The 17,933-nt window shown below is 41.7% G+C and overlaps 1 protein-coding gene across 1 annotated transcript; it reads left to right on the forward strand.

Moving 5' to 3' along the window:
* The first annotated feature begins 1,556 nt into the window (after positions 1-1,556).
* ncaph (non-SMC condensin I complex, subunit H) lies at positions 1,557-17,290 on the forward strand. Its single transcript, XM_061037182.1, has 18 exons — positions 1,557-1,679; positions 3,750-3,968; positions 4,156-4,246; positions 4,478-4,570; positions 5,299-5,416; positions 7,083-7,231; positions 8,264-8,453; positions 8,643-8,725; positions 10,242-10,426; positions 10,822-10,967; positions 11,374-11,480; positions 12,618-12,737; positions 13,941-14,048; positions 14,431-14,574; positions 14,796-14,906; positions 15,072-15,148; positions 16,102-16,177; positions 16,943-17,290. The coding sequence occupies exons 2-18, from the start codon at positions 3,751-3,753 to the stop codon at positions 17,000-17,002; spliced, it is 2,076 nt and encodes a 691-aa protein (XP_060893165.1). The 5' UTR covers positions 1,557-1,679; position 3,750; the 3' UTR covers positions 17,003-17,290.
* Positions 17,291-17,933: the final 643 nt, after the last annotated feature.

Consider the following 17,933-nt stretch of genomic DNA (forward strand, 5'->3'; position numbering starts at 1 on the left):
TTTGATAAATCTTATAGTTAGGGCTGGTGCTGGTGTAGACCAGCTCTTAGTTATGCTGCTATAGGCTTAGACTACCGGGGGAACTGGCACCCTGAGCTCCTCTCTCTCTCTCTCTCTCTCTCTCTCTCTCTCTGTGCATATACAGTACATCATATTACTGCATGTATCTATCTATAAATCTCAGTCACTAACCACCTACTTTCCTGGGAGCTCTTGAGCTCTCCTAGGCTCCTCAAGATCGTCGGTTGACGGCCTGCCTTTTAATAAGGCAGTTTTTTCTTACCACTGTAACTTTTGCTGCTTTGCTAAAGTGCTCATGATGTATAGGCCAGATCTTTGTAACAGCTGTACCTGCTTTTTGTAACATAACAATGAGTAAGGTCTTTTACCTGCTTCTTGTAAAGTGTCTCGAGATAACACTTGTTATGAGTTGACGCTATACAAATAAAAATTGATTGATTGATTGATTGCTTTATATTCTACAGTGACATATCTACACTGTAGACATTTTGGGTTACTGAGTCTGGAGCTGCACTCTCTTAAACTCCCAACCTGTCCTGCCATTCAGGCAGTCTTAAATGGTGAAGGGAAATATGTGTGCTCTCAATTGTAAAAAGGTTTTTTCAATGCTGTGCAAAATTAATCTGTGACAGCAGCCAATGATATGCGCTGGTATTCAAAGTTGAAGTGCACATGTATGTTCAGTTCAGGCAGAACTGATGCCCCACAGTGTGTTTATTCCTCTGTAAATATTTTGGTCTAGTTTTGGGGCGGCAGTAGCTCAGTCTGTAGGGACTTGGGTTGGGACCAGAGGGTCGCTGGCTCAAGTCCCGGTGCGACCAAATCTGGTAGCTGAAGAGCTCCAGATCACTTCCTGAGCACTGCTGAGGTGCCCTTGAACAAGGCACCAAACCCCCTCCCCACCACCAGCTCAGGAGCGCCCGCTGTGGGCAGCCCAGGAGCGCCCGCTGTGGGCGCCCTCCACTCTGACATCTCTCCATTAGACCATAGGATCCTGTTTGTGCATGAGTATATTTCAGCCTATGTGTGTGTTGCATGATAAACAGAATGTAAAAACAGAATTTCCCCTAGCGGGGATCAATAAAGTAAATCTTAATCTTATGCACGCCAGGATTGTTGTGCAAACTGACTCTGCTAACAAATGGGAACATTTTTGCCTATAAGAGGCCAGTTGCCTCCAATAAATGAATGATTGTACTAGTCTACAAACACCACTCAGACATTGAAAAGCCTCATCCCATTGACAGTGGTCTGGGAGAGTTCATGGCAATGAAAAGAATCAACTGATTTAAAGAGCAAGGAAATTATACATTATTATTATTATATATGTTTTATTATTATTATTATTGCTAAATTTAATGCAGTTTCTTTAAACAATTTGTATTTATTATAAGAAAAAATAGAAAAGAAAACGATACAAATCATTATTATACATTATATACTGTAAGTAACGTGTTTTGGATGGGATGGCTCTAGTCTTTGCCTCATGCCCTACGAATGGGCGTTATCCAACGTCATGACGTATGTTGGGATTACGTAAACCGTTCGGCGCAAAATTCAAACGCTGCACAGGAAGAATAACTGTTCTCTGTTGTTGGACGCACAGCTACAAGAAAATAAGTTGAAGAAAGTTGAAGAAAGGATTTTAACGCTTCGAGGTATGTTGAGGAAACAAGATGTTTGGAGGTAAACTCGTACGTGTCTGAAAGCCAGGAAACAAAACAACGAGAACTCCTCCATACTGGCTTATGCTAACGGTGGCTAACGAAAAGTAGCATGTAAAGTTAGGAAGCGTTTATTGAAAGGGGACAACGTTTGTCTTCAGTGGTTGTTTAAGTCTGTTAACTTTCACACAATCCCCGTTTAGCATACTTTAACATATATATTGTGCCGTAGGTTGACTGCTTAGAGTTATATCCGACTTTTCGAGTTGATTTCAGGGAGAATTGGAAATGTGCACTCTTGCGAAAAAGAAAAGCACATTAAAGAGACGAGGCAGTTTCTGTGATGGTATTGTGGTTTAATGCGAAATATAGTCTGTATTGACATCTCTACATACTTATATATACGGTAAACAATCAAATGATCCAGCTTTTACCAATGTTCCCACTGAGTTTTAAGTTTCTTGAGCTGTTCTTAAAGGATGTAACTTACTGTAGATATTCTCTCATTTCGTGTTTAGAGATTTAAAGTCAGGATCGACATCCATCAACAGCATCTTCTTATCCTTAGTGACCCTTCAATTAGGGTTTATCTTCCCACGATGATGAAAACAAGATACTGAAACGATGACTGTGCTGCACACCATGTACAGTGTTTTAGTTTGTTTAGTTCTTGTGCTGCAGATGCTGTAGAATCAACCAGTAATCATGTTTTTTATTTATTCATTTTGTTTTATTTAACAGGGACACATGAATTGAACATCGCGTCATATGTAAAATACAAAGTAGATGACACTGTTTCTAGCCGTGGCTCATTTGCGACCCCGGTCCCTGACTGGACTTTAAAGATGAAAACAGAATCATTAGACTTAAATAAAATTAGAGATGCACCGACCCACTTCTTTCAGTTCCGATACGTACTGATGCTGAATCTGATATTTCTATTAATCCCAATTAATATTGTTATTGTTGTTGGTATTATGTGTAAAGCTATAGAAAGCTGAAGTAAACCTTTGTATTGTATTGTGTTGGCTTCGTAGAAGGTGACGTGAGGTTTTTAAATTAATCTTTTAAATTTAAGTGTAAGAATTTAACTTTTGATAATCTAGAAGGAGCTGTTTCATCTCGTCTGACTCTGAACGTCGTCATGGAGACGATTTGTGGACACTTCAGTGGACAGTCTAGTCCTAACGTCTTCAAAGCGAGACTGTGCGAGGATGTTTAAAGTGCTCAACCGTCGTTCTTCATCAGTGACATGAGATTGGCGCCGTCAGTCCGATTACGTACCAATATTGGACCCAGTATAAGATTGGATCGGTCCCTTAACTAAAAGAAATACACATTTAATCAAGATCTCAATTTCAATCAAAAATAATCATGATTGTGATGCCTGACATAATCGAGACGCCCTATAATATACTCAAATAATTGTGTGTTGGCCACACAAAGTTTCTGCTGGTAATAAAATAGAATTAAGAAACAACACAACAAGCACATTGAGTACAGCACAGGCTTTCACTCAACCATGTTTCACACCAGCAGCTACCGATTTAAAGATGTGTGAAAAATGTCTTATGCTAATGATTATGTGCTACACCAGTTTAAAAAAAAAAGACGAAAGGCTAATCAAGGATACTGAAATTAACATAATGTTATCAGATTTGATATTTGAGAATTAGATCATAACAAACTGACAGTGTGCAACATTCTTCTACTTATTGGAAATCGGAGGGTCGCCGGTTCAAGTCCCGGCACGGACCAAGTCCGGAAATTGGTCTGGTAGCTGGAGAGGTGCCAGTCCACTTCCTGAGCACTGCCGAGGTGCCCTTGAGCAAGGCACCTAACCCCCCCACCAGCTCAGGAGCGCCCACTGTGTGCAGCCCCTTCACTCTGACATCTCTCCATTAGTGCATGTCCATAGGATCCTGTTTGTGCATGTGTGTGTATTTCAGCCTATGTTTGTGTAGCATGTTTACTAGACAGAGTGTAAAAACTAATTTCCCCTCGCGGGATCAATAAATTATTAATTATTATTATTGTGTTTGTTTTTTGTTGTTTCAAACTAAGGATGAGTGCAGCATCCACGCCTGTCTCTAGGATACGTCCAGGATGGACGTCATCGTCTTTGAAAAACAAGGGTCTCTCCCCTGCAGCATGCAGCACCCCGCTGCTGTCAGCTTTCCCCGGCAATGATGACGAGCAGGAACGACGTCAGCGCAGAAGGTCAAGAGTCATTGACCTTCAAGCTGCCAGTGACTCCTCCTTTAATGACACTGCGACTAACAGGTAACCTTAAGAGATAAAGCATCCTTATGTGTGTCGTACATGAATACGGTGATGGTCTGACATGATCTTAAATGTTAATTAGCTGTCTTTTGTGTATATGAACATTTAAAATCATCAATAGTCAATTCTTTTGGTGTTACACATGTAAGTGTTTAGGGCTTAAAGATGATCTCCTTTTTGTATGCAGTGCCGCAGGGACTCCTGCTGCTGTGCCCAAGTTGTCAAATGCTCAGATCTCAGAGCACTACTCCACCTGCATAAAACTCTCCACAGAGAATGTAAGTCTGTGTGCATGCATATCGAGTATCCGGGAGGTGTCGTTTGGTGTTTCACACAGTCTGTCAGGTTGAATTAATAAGAGACCTGGACATGTAACGTTCATCTTTTTGTGTCCAACATGTTCTTTGTGTTTTATGATTTAGTTTAAGGTGTTTATCTTATACTGTTGGAATAATAAGTGTGATGGTTAAAAATGACTGAACACTAATGCCTTCTTTTCTTTTTGGCAGAAAATCACCACCAAGAATGCCTTTGGTCTTCATCTGATCGATTACATGGCCGACATTCTCAAACAAAAGGACTCTGAGCTCACAAATTTCAAGGTGGGATGGATTTGTATCCGCTATTCTTCTTCACTTTCTGGATGATGAATCAAGCACTCTCATTTTATTTGCTGAAGCTGTGTCCCTGTTTTAATTTTAAAGATACTCGTATTAGTTTTAACTTTAAAGACGACAAGATAGAAACATTAATGACAAATTAATTTTCAGCGGGACTCAAGCTTCTCCCTCATTGTAGACAGTCATGACTCAGAGACACATTTACACAAGATAGACTGGATTTATGATTTATTTATGTGTAATATGTTGCACATTCTTCCTTTGCAGATGTATTTCTGGGCATTGTATGCCTCTATTTAGAAACAGGACAGTGTCAAAGTCAGAAATCAGAGGGAGAGAGAAAGTGGGGGATGACCTGCGGGAAAGGAGCCACAGGCCGGATTTAAACCAGGGCCACCCGCTTGGAGGACCACAGCCTTCATACACTTGACGCGTACACTAACCAATAGGCTACTGGCGCCCTCAAATAAATGTTTTTAAATAGTTACTTCATAGATGACTTGTTAAACAACAATTTGGCTGCTCTAGTCTCATAAAAGATTCTACATTTGTGTATGGCTCCATAAACTAAAAACACAATTCAAAGGTTCATATTCTTCAGCTCTCAGAGAGGACGAGCTGATCTATAGGTCTGAGGGGGAAAACACAAAAAAACAGTCACTTGCTGATTATTTCTCAGGCGCTTCATGTTTTTGTTTTTCTTCCTTAAGGTCGCAGCCGGCACTTTGGATGCCAGTACAAAGATCTATGCTGTTAGGGTGGATGCTGTTCATGCTGATGCCTACAGGGTGCTGGGTGGCCTCGGGGCGGAGACCAAACCTGGAGAGGGTGAGACTCAGCAATGGGAGGGTTTTGATGTTCTTTTATATTTTAATTTAGGTTGTTAGTAGTGCTGTCAATCATTAAATATATTGAATCATTACTAATCACAGCAGGGATTAATCACATTTAAATACTCATTTATATTTCAAAATGAAAAAATAATAAACTTGTGCTGTCGCTGTGAAGGAATTCCCATCGCAGTGACCCAGGGTGGCTAAATAGTTCGGTAAAATCACATATATTTTTTTTGGCAGATTTGTTTGTGAATTTAGAGGAAGACAACTGGCCCACTGACTTTTACTTATTTTATATTTTTTTAACAACAACGCTGTGACAACCTGGTGATTAAACAAAGCGCCGTCACGTCGAGGTGGGAAAAAAATGTTTTTTTCATGTTGCTGCCATGACGACGGTGCTGTATTTCAGCATTAGGCGCTGTATTTCAGCATTAGGCGCTGTGCAGTGACTGCTCTGGAGATTCTCCTGACCTGGCTGCTCACAGCGGGAGACTATCCCAGTCAGACCGGAGGGGGGGCGGGGGGTCTGCTGAGGCAAGGCATGATGTTAAAAAAAAAACGTGGAAGTAGCGCAGGAAGCAACAGAGTCTGATGTACGACGCTCTAATGAGAATATCTGTCTTTATATCAATGCTGTGCAGTGTTTCCCCTACCATTATATTGGGGGGCGGCCCGCCATTTAAGGATACCTTTCCGATAGAAAAGGACAGCTGTCATTAAAAGTAACACATGAACATCAAGATTCCTTCAAGTGTTTGTGTCGGCTTGTCCCCCCCCAAACGCTGTAAACCTAGGGGAAACACTGCTGTGAGTAGTTCGACAGAGTCACAATATCAACAAAAGAGCGGAAAAGGAGAAAAGGAAACATAATGCAGCAGGTTCATTAGAGCACGGAGATCATAGAGGTAGCTTGTATTCAAACATCATTTCCCCTCTCCCACTCGCTCCAGGTGAATTCTCCTGATAATATCCTGCTTAGTTTGCTGCTCACTCTGACTTTCTGCAGAATAAATACCAGGAGGCTGGAGGAGAAACTCCAGGTGAAGTCTCAGTGAAATATTTAGCGGTTTGCGTTCACACGTGCAGCTCCTCCTGGAAACGTCAGGAGTTTTCTGCAAGTGTGAAAACATGACTCAGTCAGAAGATGTGACCAGCAGGTTTATGGTTATTCAGCGCGATGAGGAGACAGACGTTTCATATCGGGGATCTGTGTTTTAATGACGCCCATCTCTTTTTTTGTTCTGTGTTTCACGGTAAAAAGAGGCCCTGGTCTGCAGTGCAGCTCTTACATATTACAGTCTTCAGAAATGAAGAACAACATCAAAGTTTTCCACACCATCACTTCCTTAATTTCTCAATCAGATGAGTGCACGTCTCACTTTCTGTGCTGAGTCTGCATCACCGTTTGTTCTCATCATTAGACATTTTTTTAAGTGCTCATGAAGGTGAATGAGGCTTTTTGTTAATTTGCACATGAAACAGGGCAGCCATGTTTGTTAGCGTTCACTTCCCGGGTTGATACTGTTTCATATAAATAGATGGAGAAGCTCTAGAACAATGATGTAGCCCTCTTCTTACTACATATGTAAATCTTCACCCTCCCAAAATGTTCTTTTATGTTATTTTATTCTGTCTCTTTCTTTGTGTTTATACAGAGCACGGTCTGAAGGAGGAGGGTGGAGAGGAAGGGGCTGCAGGAGGGGAAGTGACTGCCAAGCAGCCAAAGAAGAAAAGACCCCCCAAGAGGACAGTGGAGCAGAACCTGAGCAACATAAATAGCGCTGAGTCTGAGAGGAAGTGCGAGGTATGCTTTCATTTTACCAGAGCGATTAATGTTTACAAAATAAATCACACCCACACACGTTTTTTAAAAGAATGATAGTTAGGTGGCTTTACATAATACAGTTAGAAGACTTCACATAGTATTCCTGGTTTGAATCCCCGTCTGACAGGAGCCTCTCTGTGTGGAGTTAAGTCGTTAGGTTATATATCATTTCTAGGATTTTAACCCTTTAAATGCCAGTTTGATTACATGATTCTGGCATTTAACTGGTTAAAATCCTGATAATTATTCAATATTTGATAGTTTTGAGCAGGGCTGAAGTTGTTAAAGAGATTTATGCAGAAAAAAAATATTAATCTGTACTATTTTTAGAGCAGTTTTTTGTCCTGAGGGTTAAGAAAACCGAGCGTCGTAACTTCAAACTGAGACTATTATTAAAAGTGAGTTATGTGTTCTCAGCTCAGTTGGAACTACAAGTATGGAGGAAATCTTAAAACTACACTGTGGACATTAATGGATTAAGAGAAGCCAAAGCAGTGTTCCTGTAATGAGTCTCATTAAATCATTGATTAAAACTTTATACAATGTTACAATTCACTTAGCAGATGCTCTTATCCAAAGCGACGTACATCAGAGATTAAGTACAACAGTAATTCATTCATACACCGCCACTGAAGCAGCGGGAGCAATTCAGGGTTAAGTGTCTTGCCCAAGGACACATCGGACATGTTGCTCAGCTGGGGATCAAACCCTCGACCTACTGGTCGAGAGGCGACGACTCTATCAACTGAGCCACAGCTGCTCTAAATCATTGATTAAAACTTTATCATAATCTGATTTCCACTTACAGCTGGCTGATTGGTTCATGTTTGATGAAAGTCACATGATCAGACCACGGATACATACACAACTTATCTTAAAGCATCTGTTTCTGCTCTTACTGATCCTCGTGCTCCAATAGCAGGAAGATATGAATTAAAAGGACATTTTAAGATTATCTATCATCTTCGTTCTGTGTTCCTGATCAACTAACTGTCCGTTTTTCTTTCCCAGGTGGACCCCATGTTTCACAGAATGGCTTCATCTTTTGACGAGAGCAGCACAGCTGGTGTCTTCCTGTCCGTTCTCTTCAGTGAGAACAGTCGCTGCGAGCTGCTCTTTCCCTCTTACATGACCCTGCTCCAGTCCAGGCCCTCGTATTCTCCTCCCTCTCCTCAGGGAGTCTCTGCATCTCCATTCATGGGTAAGAAGAAACGTATACCAAGCCCGGGAGAAATGTCATCTTCCATTCATTGGCATTAATTATTAGGCAGCCATTAAAAACTGTTCCAGTACCAGATTTTCTGAACGCCTGTGCCATCTCGTGTGCCACATCGTTTGAGCTTCAACAGAAGACGAATAACAGCCATCTTTCTTTCTGTGTTTCTGCAAGCTGGACTCCAGCGTTCACAGGAGAAGAGCGCCATCTGCCCATCCCTGCAGGACTTCTCCTTCACTAGCTGGAACCCTGATCAGGTTAGAGAATAACCAACAAACCTGATATTAAAAATAATTGACCCTATATCCACCCCCTCTGGCTCTGTGCTCCACTTACAGTTTGGTAAGCAGCATGACCACGCTCAGCTTCCCTCTCCTGTTATAATTGGTCAAATGTGCTTTAGTTAAGTTTATGCTTGTTCATAAAGAAACACTCAATGGTTCTAGCACTGTCAGCTTTTGTCCAGCTAGTCTGATCCAGCATCAGCGATGAAGTTAATTTATATGGATTATAGATAAAATGGCAAGAGAGCCAGAAACTCCTTTTTTTATATTTACAACGTCAGCTCAGACGGCGAAACACAACCATGCAGACTTTTCTGAAGCTTAGCACAGCGGTTCTTAAACTTTTCACAATGAGTAATGAAATATTAAGCTCTCCACATTCCACCATTATGACCAACATAATGATACAGCAGTGTAGGGCTATGTAACTTCATATACAGTTTACACAGGAGGCCATTTATTTATTATTTATTTTATTTTATTTCCAGCTGTGTGTGTTGCAGGTCTCAAACTGAGATCAGATAAGATTGCTGTTTAAACAGGAGAAAAGAATGAGGCAGGCCACTGTGCTTCTTTTCAGTTCAGCTTCACTCCTTAGAAAGAGGAAGAAACAAGAGTAACAAAGAGAGTCCATGCATGGGAGAAGCCCAGCGCCACACTGCCTCCTGCTGGCGACACTGAAGTGCACTGGTTATCTGGCCATTATAGCACATATCAGTGGGCGTCCAAAATAAAACATACACACATTTCATTAAATGTGACGACACATTGTTAGTGAGAACAACTGGCCATTTAGATGAAGATGTAAGGGTGCTTTATGTTCCTACAGGTCTGATTGAACCATCTGTTAAACTGCCTGTATTTATAGAGTTTGAACTCCACTCCATTCTCATTTTTATGACATTTATAGAATGATATTTATATACATATATTGCCGTAGAGTGACAATGAAAAACAAACTTTAGCATGGAGAGTTTTCTGTCCTGACATCTACAGCTTTTTAAAAAGTGTTTAGAGTGTGAAAATGCATCCAGAAAATCGTCCTCTTGACTGGATGTGTTATGGTTACTGCAGCAGGGGCATTTTGTGTATGACAAGGATTCAACCCTAGTCTTAAGTATGCAAAGAAATACTGTAAGCATTTGATAGAAAAATTCCTGCAGATAATTTCCCTTTAACCAAAAGATTTTTAAATAGAACTTTTGGAAATACAGATCTTCTTGTAGCCTACTTTTTGTAACTATTTAGAGTCTGTCTTCAGGACGCGTTCGTTACTTCCTTGACCAGGTAAACTCATAAGCCTCTTCTAATATCTTGTGTCTAGATGTGAACATCCAAAACCTGCAGATACCATAGAAGAAGATCACAGTAACACTCAGTCCTCTCTCGACCTGCGGTTTAACATATCCTACCAAATACTCCACACTCAACATCTAGGAGTTCTATTTCTATGAGTGTGCCCCGTGTCTGACTGTGCAGCTTCTTTCAGACTATGAATCAGCTCCTGGAGAAGATGAAGCAGGGTGAGCACGTGTTTGACGTGAACGCCGAGCCAGAGCCCGAAGACGACTGCCCGGACTTTGATGCAGACTACGAGGACGGACAAGGTGACTGTGAGGACGGATCCAAGGAACACAAGGAAGGCTGTGAAGCCTCTGGCTCCGGCAAAGGACGGTATGTATGTTTTGTTTAGTGATTTTAATATTCTGAGGAAACATTTCTAGAGATGTCTCTCACTCTCTCTCTCTCTCTCTCTTTCTCTCTCCTCTCTCTCTCTCTCTCTCTCTCTCTCTCTCTCTCTCTCTTTCTCTTTCTCTCTCTCTGTCTTTCTCTCTCTCTCTCTCTCTCTCCTTCTCTCTCTCTCTTTCTCTCTCTTTTTATCTTCTAGTGATCTATAGCGTTCAGTTATGTTCTCTGCAGGGGAAAGAGCCTCCTCTCCTTAATGCCTCCTTAAGCCTTGGAGTGTGAAGTTCATAAATTATGTATGATAATTAAATAATGCAGCAACACCAGAGAAGACATTTTACTCATTAGAAAATCCATCACTGTTTGAAATCCAACTCTTGCAGGGATGTGATTCCCATTGGGGAGGGAGACATCGCCACCATGTGTCTGCAGCTGTCCTCACAGCCCAGAGAGTATTCATACTTCAGCCCCAGGACCATGGCCACGTGGGCGGGGCCTGGCTACTGGCAGTTCAAGCCAAAGCACAAGCGTAAGTCAGAGTCTTCAAACATAATTAGAGACATAATTAGATGCACTTTTGAGACTTTTGATTATCATGTACAATGCTATAATAACACAATTCTGTTTCTGTAATAGTGTTCATGAGTTTTATTGTTACCACAACCTCCTGCAGCTCATGTCTTTGTTTGGAGTCTGCCAGCGAGTTTCAGGTTTTAGTCAACAGCCAAAGAGTCATCTGCCATGTCAGCAAAACACATCAGGATGCTGACTATACTTTATTTATAAATCTCTTTGCATCATTTTCCACTTTATAGGCTTACTTCCTGTTCTGAGTATTAAAGGGTTAAATCATCTCGTTCTCTCATAGCAGAGACTGTTTCGCTGCTGAATATGAACATGGAAAGAATGATCTGCTTGTTATTCATGTCTTCTAGTGGACCATCTGCCTGACAAGGAGACGCGTAAGAGAAAGCCCAAGAAGACTTTTGAGATTGACTTCAGTGATGACGTCAACTTTGACACTTACTTCCGCACCACGAGAGTAAGAGCAGCTGCTGGCTTCGTCTTTCCACTGCTCGTTCAGTGAGAACTGTTAAATGCTTCTGGATTTATAGGAGCATGTAACAGGAAGAGAAATGTTTGCTTTCTTGTAATATTTAGAGTTTCCCGCAGGATCACGCTGCACCTGAGGTTTATTATTGCAACCTTTTTTCTTTGTACTTTTAATATTACCTTTGTGTTTTTATTTATTCATAATGCCGAGCGTGAGGTGAGAGTACCTCGCTGGCTTCATTTTATTAATGTTAATGTTCAGCTGCTGCAAAATGCGCTTCCATCGAGGCGTACTCCTGCTGTTTGTGTCTTTGTGCGTGCGTGGATAAGATGAACAGCTTCAAGTTGTTGAATATAAATAAATTTAGAGGGAAAAAACACATTTGACATAAATACAAATCTAATATTAAAATATAACCCAAAATAGTAAAAGAAATGTATGTCGACCCCCTGATGGGAACTCCATCGTCAACAACTTAATCTGCTCATCTTTACTCCGCCCCCCTTCTATTCTCTTATCCAAACACACCTGCTCCCCTCCTTCCTTACAGCGGTCGGCTTGTTCCACCTCGTCTCATTCTGTATCTTTGTTTATCTTTGTCTGTTTTTGTAAATATTCCCCAGCACTACGTTAGAGAGTACATTACTCACGTTTTGAAATATCTCCCTCGATATTTCGTTATCACATCAGGGGGTTCTCGCTTATTGAAGACATCACTGAAATCACAGCAGCTGCAGAAAAACATCAAACAACAACATTAGAAGCTGCGGTTTCAAAATTAGATGAACTAGCAGCACAGTCAATGTGTTTATGGGAGTGACGTACGAGGGGGGGCGTACTGTCAGCAGGCTGCTCACTCTCCTTTTCTCTCTCGTTGATTTTGTTGATAAACCAAAAGAAGGTCGGGAGTTATACTCGAGCGGCTGTAAATATACCGGAGAGGTTCACCAAGGTAACGTCTGTGTTGGAAACAGATTTTCTGTACAGTAAAAGTTTCTTTGGAGACAGTGAGTGGATTTACTTCTCATCTTAATCCCAGTATGTTAGAGAGAGAAAAAAGTGTTTGAAACCAACTTAAAGCTACAGTATGAGACCTGGATCCGATCATCTGCTCCCTCTTCACAGGCTGCCACGACAAACATCAAGTCTGCCCTCAGTGCCAGCAACAAGAAAACAACTCTACCTGCAGACTTCCAGTTTCCTCCAGAGATGCTCTCCCAGCTCAACTTCAAACCCTCCAGCTCGGTGAGTTGTCACTTCTCCTGTTTAGCCGTCAGAGCTGGTAACGGTATAGGTGGAGACCCACAAACCCTAGCACCCTTTTGTGAGTGGAATCAGAGCCTTGAACTGTCCGTTTCCTTTAAGGTTTGCACTCTTTAAATGAATATATTAAATGGACTTGATTTTGTATATTTCTTTTCTAGTCTTCTACTCAAAGCTCCTGTGTCACACCTACACATTCACACACTGATGGTAGAGGCTGCTGAGTAAAGAGTCCATCAGTATTAACTCATCCATTCATACACATTCACACACTGATGGTAGAGGCTGCTGAGTAAAGAGTCCATCAGTATTAACTCATCCATTCATACACATTCACACACTGATGGTAGAGGCTGCTGAGTAAAGAGTCCATCAGTATTAACTCATCCATTCATACACATTCACACACTGATGGTAGAGGCTGCTGAGTAAAGAGTCCATCAGTATTAACTCATCCATTCATACACATTCACACACTGATGGTAGAGGCTGCTGAGTAAAGAGTCCATCAGTATTAACTCATCCATTCAAACACATTCACACACTGATGGTAGAGGCTGCTGTGTGAAGTAATCATCAGGAGCGACATGACAAAGTTCAGTCATCATTACACCTTTTGATTTTACAGCTCCCATCATTTCCCGAGGTAAGACGAGGAAGTAGCGGCCATAACAACAGAGTCCGCTACACGGCGTTATAATGAGAATATTTGTATTTATATCAATGCTAATCCAATGGAATGACAACATCCACAAAAGAGAGGAGAACAACATACTGACAAACAGAAAACAGAATGCAGCCATTTAATTACGTGCACGGAGATCGTAGTGGTCGCGTGCAGACACTTTAGACAGTCACTGTTTATAAACATCATTCTCTTTCTATTGGCTCGAGGTGAATTCTCTGGAGTATATTCGGCTGTGTTCAGACATCAGCTCACTCGGATATTCTGCGAATAAAGTAGTAGGGGTCCGGCGGGTAAAGTCTGCGCGAAAAATGCGGCTGTTTGCGTTCACACGTAAAGCCCCTCCGGGTAGCCAAATCTCCGGAGTTTTTAAGGAGATTTCCGTATGTGTGAAAAGGGTTTAAAACATACGGAAATGTGCTACAATCCATCTGTGATCAACCCTGAGAGAATACTTCTTGAATACTAAATAATCAAGTACTGTTTGTTTGATGTCCTAGTTGAATAAAGAGGGCCAGAAGCGTCTGTCTGGAGAGCTCGGAGAAGGCATTGGAGACTATGACTACAACAACCCCAACGATACAGCCAACTTCTGCCCGGGTCTTCAGGTCTGAACTCCTCCTTTCTTTGACTTCCACTGGACTGTGTCTATACGGGCGCTCTTCTATCATGTTTACCATTTCTGTTTGTTGCATGCAGTCAGGACTTTCATCACATTTTTAACACACAAAGACATCGACTATCCTAAACCTTCATAGAGCTTGGCTTGAGAACTTCAGGTGTCCAACTCTTTGTTCACAACGTTTGGCTTTACCTGTACCAAACCTGTGATGTTGCAGCACCTGTCCCATCCTCCACTGGTTCTGTTTGTAATGAGCTTCTTCAGGACTGTAGAATCCACTAAATGTGCAGACTTGTGTTCTCCTCAGGAACCACAGATGGATGATAGTCTCATAGTTCATCTCTTTGTTTGTGGATCTGTCTGTTCAGGGCGGAGACAGTGATGACGATGTTGAAGGGTTCCCCAGTGCAGACGATACACAGCCCTCAAGTGACAGCATACCTCCACCTTCACAAGATCTAGAGGGCATTTCAACTTACGGGGAGGATGATCTGGTACCTGAACCACACAGGGTGAGTGAGAAGACCTTAGAGTGGACGTACTGCTCGTGGCTGTTTTTAGAGAAATCATCTTTATGCTTAGAGTCCGTTACACTTGAAAGCCACTTTTAACATCTGGCTGAGGATATACTTTACACAAAACACTGTTAATCATGAAAATAACTATTTATTATTGAAATGGATGCTTTGCAGGTTTACTCAACAATGATTTATGTTATTGCTGGTTTGTGTAGGTCAACAAGATTGAGATCAACTATGCTAAGACGGCAAAAAAGATGGACATGAAGAAACTGAAGAACAGCATGTGGACTCTTCTGACTGACGGCCCAGATAAATCCACCGAGGTAAAGGGGACTCGTCATAGGTCAATGTATCTGCAGCTGTTAAAAGAATAATAAAATCAGTTTAAAATGTAAACTCCAGGCTCTGGACTGGAACAGCCTTGTGTTAGGTGTGTATATTTCTGATTGAAGTGTATGTAATGATGTATGCCTCTATGTTTCCCACAGGAGGTGGTGCCTGGGGAGAAGCCAGAGGTGTGTGGGGAGAAAGTCTTCAGCCAGACAACCAAAACATTATTACAAAGGTACCAGCAGACCTCCTACCACATCGGCTGTAGCTGCTGCACACTTATGAGGAAGGATAAAGAGAGAATTGGGCTTACCCAAAGAGCATTTCATGTTTCTCTGCTCTGTATCTTTATACTTAGACGAGCTATCGGCTCACATGGTCACCCTGTGATCTCTGAACTAAAACAGTTGTGTGGGTGGAAATGTTTGTCAGTCAGCCTGGAAAGAAGGAATCATTTTAAACCAAACAGCCAGCAGCAGAACGGAAAACTACTACTTCCTCAAAGGAGCGATATATAACTCTGACCCCTAGGGTTTAAAATGGGTACTGCAATCTAAATTCTAAACATCAGAGAGCTGTCTTCCCCCCCCCCCCCCTCTAGAGTCCATGCTCACACAGGTCACCATGTGGTGGACACTGAAGCGTCAGTGTTTATCCAGCTCTGTATGGGTCTGTAAACCTTTCTGTGTTCTAACCTCTCTCCATTTTTCAAAAACATCTCCAATATTGATCCTAGTTTGAGCACGTTTCTGCTCGTGGAGCTTATTAGAAACATGCAGAGGCTTTTTAGGTCGAGTACAATCACTTCTATCTGAACCACTTCTCTTGCTGCTTCCATCGCTGCAACACCTGTTGACCTGATAACTGCTCTCATATCTGACAAACCGAGGGGCATCCAAAACGGCCGTGTGGGGGTGTGTCTTAAAAGCGCCTATCTTCTCTGGTCCAAACAAATCCAGAGCATTCAGGAGCAGAATCTAAAGTTAGAAGGAGGACATACTGGCTGCTGCATTGTTGTCAGAGAAGACAGCACTTCAACATAGTATGTTTCCTTAATGTCTGATCATATAGGAAGATCACTTTATCATTTCACTCACTACATGAAAGCCATTCGGTTTGAACAGTTTAAATAATGGAATTTAAAAATCATCGTAGTTCTCATTATGTCTCTTCTTGTGTTTTCTCCAGATTGCCCAATACAATGGCTCAGAACCTGTCGGTGCCGCTGGCGTTTGTTGCTCTGCTTCATCTTGCCAACGAAAAGGTGAGTTATGTTTGAACCTTCTTCAACATCATGGCTGCTTGTTCCACAGCAAATAAAACTGCAAGTCCTGGAAAAGTTTAGAGCAACGAATTAGAGCTCGACCGATTAATCAGCCAGCTGAGATAATATCTGATAATTATCCAGCGACTATCAGTATCCACTATTTTATTTAGATATGCGCCAATATTACTCGATTTATTCACCAGTCAAATAGAATTTAATTTCAGTCTCATTGTATTACACTAGCAGTTCTCTGTCACCAGCAGAAGGCGCTATATGGATTACAACAAGCATCATCACTCTGCAGAGTGTCGAGTGGTGACACATGTACATGCTCAGTTACTTTTCCTGAGTGATTTCATAGATCTAAGAGAGATACATCGGCCGATATACGGGTATCTGATTTTTCTCTCCCCAATATCGATATCAGTACCGACCCCAAAATCCCACATCAGGCCCTAAAAAATGTAGAGTAGGTAGCAAGCTTTGAAACACTTGTAGCAATCGTTTGACATGTTGGTCATAACCTATACGCTCTCATATCTGTGGCTTCCTTTAGACCACTGCTCTTTAGGCTTTTTGTAACTATTTCCTGTTGTTGTTGTTGTTCTAGTCGTGCTCACGTCTGTCTTATATGATCCCCCCTACACTCACACACACACATATAGGTGACTTGTGTATGCCTGATAGTGTATTTGTTTGTATGCTGATCTGTATCTCATGTTTTTTCAATGTGAAATGTGTGTGTGTGTGTGTGTTTACCAGAACTTGGAGCTGGTGAAGGTCGATGACATGTCAGATATCATCATCAAACAAGGCCACTGAAGAGAGATGACTTACGGAGAGCCCCTGCTGTTTTTCTTTATTTTTTTATGTTGTAAAATATCTCATGTTTCTGTCACCCTCTTTTTGGTTTATTTCATTTTTGGAGACGTACATAATCAAGACTTGTTTCAGACGCCTTCCCCTGTTTTTCTCACGGAGGCAGATCAGCTGTCTGTTCTTTTTTTTCTGTCTTGTAGATCCTCGTCCTGTGTGTGGATTATTTAACTGCTCATCTGCCATAAAACACGTGTACATTGTGAACCCAAATAAAAGCCTTTTTCTAAAACACGTGTTATTCCAGGAGTGTAAGATGTTATTTTTAGCACTGCAGCTTCACAGGTGAACTTTCAACAGCTTGAATTATTTTTAGTGGCTTGAAACTCCAAGCAGCCTGCAGCAACGGCTAACCCTAACCCCTGACCTGACGTCAGGTAATGATCTGCATGAAGGCCTCTTCAGCCTCCAAGACAGAGGAGGAACAGGTTGGTCTGGTCTGGTGGTGCCGGCTGGGTGGGGCTTGGTATGTCATCAGTTATCAAGGAACAGGGAGGAGCCACATGTTCAGCTGAGGAAGGCAGCGAGCTGTTATTTATTTAAATGAATATGAATCATAATGATATATACACCGTCTTACCACTACTACCTAACACCATACCCACTCAGACTGATCAACATGTTTCTCATCAAAAAACATCTTTGAACAACGACATTGTTACTGATGAGGAGATATTGAGCTTTATAAGACAGCAGCCTTCAGCAACAGCGTTCCTTTTTCAAGCTGGGCGGCTTCAAACCTTCCCAGTGAGGAACAACATGAGTTAAAACTTACTCCATGAAAACACCTGAACGTGTATGTAAGGTGTCACTGGTTCTCCAGAGAGAGACTGAAATGGACAAGAAACCGGAGTGGAGCTGTTATGGTAGAGAATGA

This window comes from Labrus mixtus, chromosome 5, assembly GCF_963584025.1.
Source record: "Labrus mixtus chromosome 5, fLabMix1.1, whole genome shotgun sequence".
Classification (NCBI taxonomy): Eukaryota; Metazoa; Chordata; class Actinopteri; order Labriformes; family Labridae; genus Labrus; species Labrus mixtus.

Coding starts and splice junctions, on each gene's coding strand:
- ncaph (XM_061037182.1), top strand. CDS start 3,751: ATGAGTGCAGCATCCACGCCTGTCTCTAGGATACGTCCAGGATGGACG. Junction 8,454..8,642: donor CTCTGCATCTCCATTCATGG/GTAAGAAGAAAC, acceptor TGTTTCTGCAAG/CTGGACTCCAGCGTTCACAG. Junction 14,575..14,795: donor TGGTACCTGAACCACACAGG/GTGAGTGAGAAG, acceptor TGGTTTGTGTAG/GTCAACAAGATTGAGATCAA.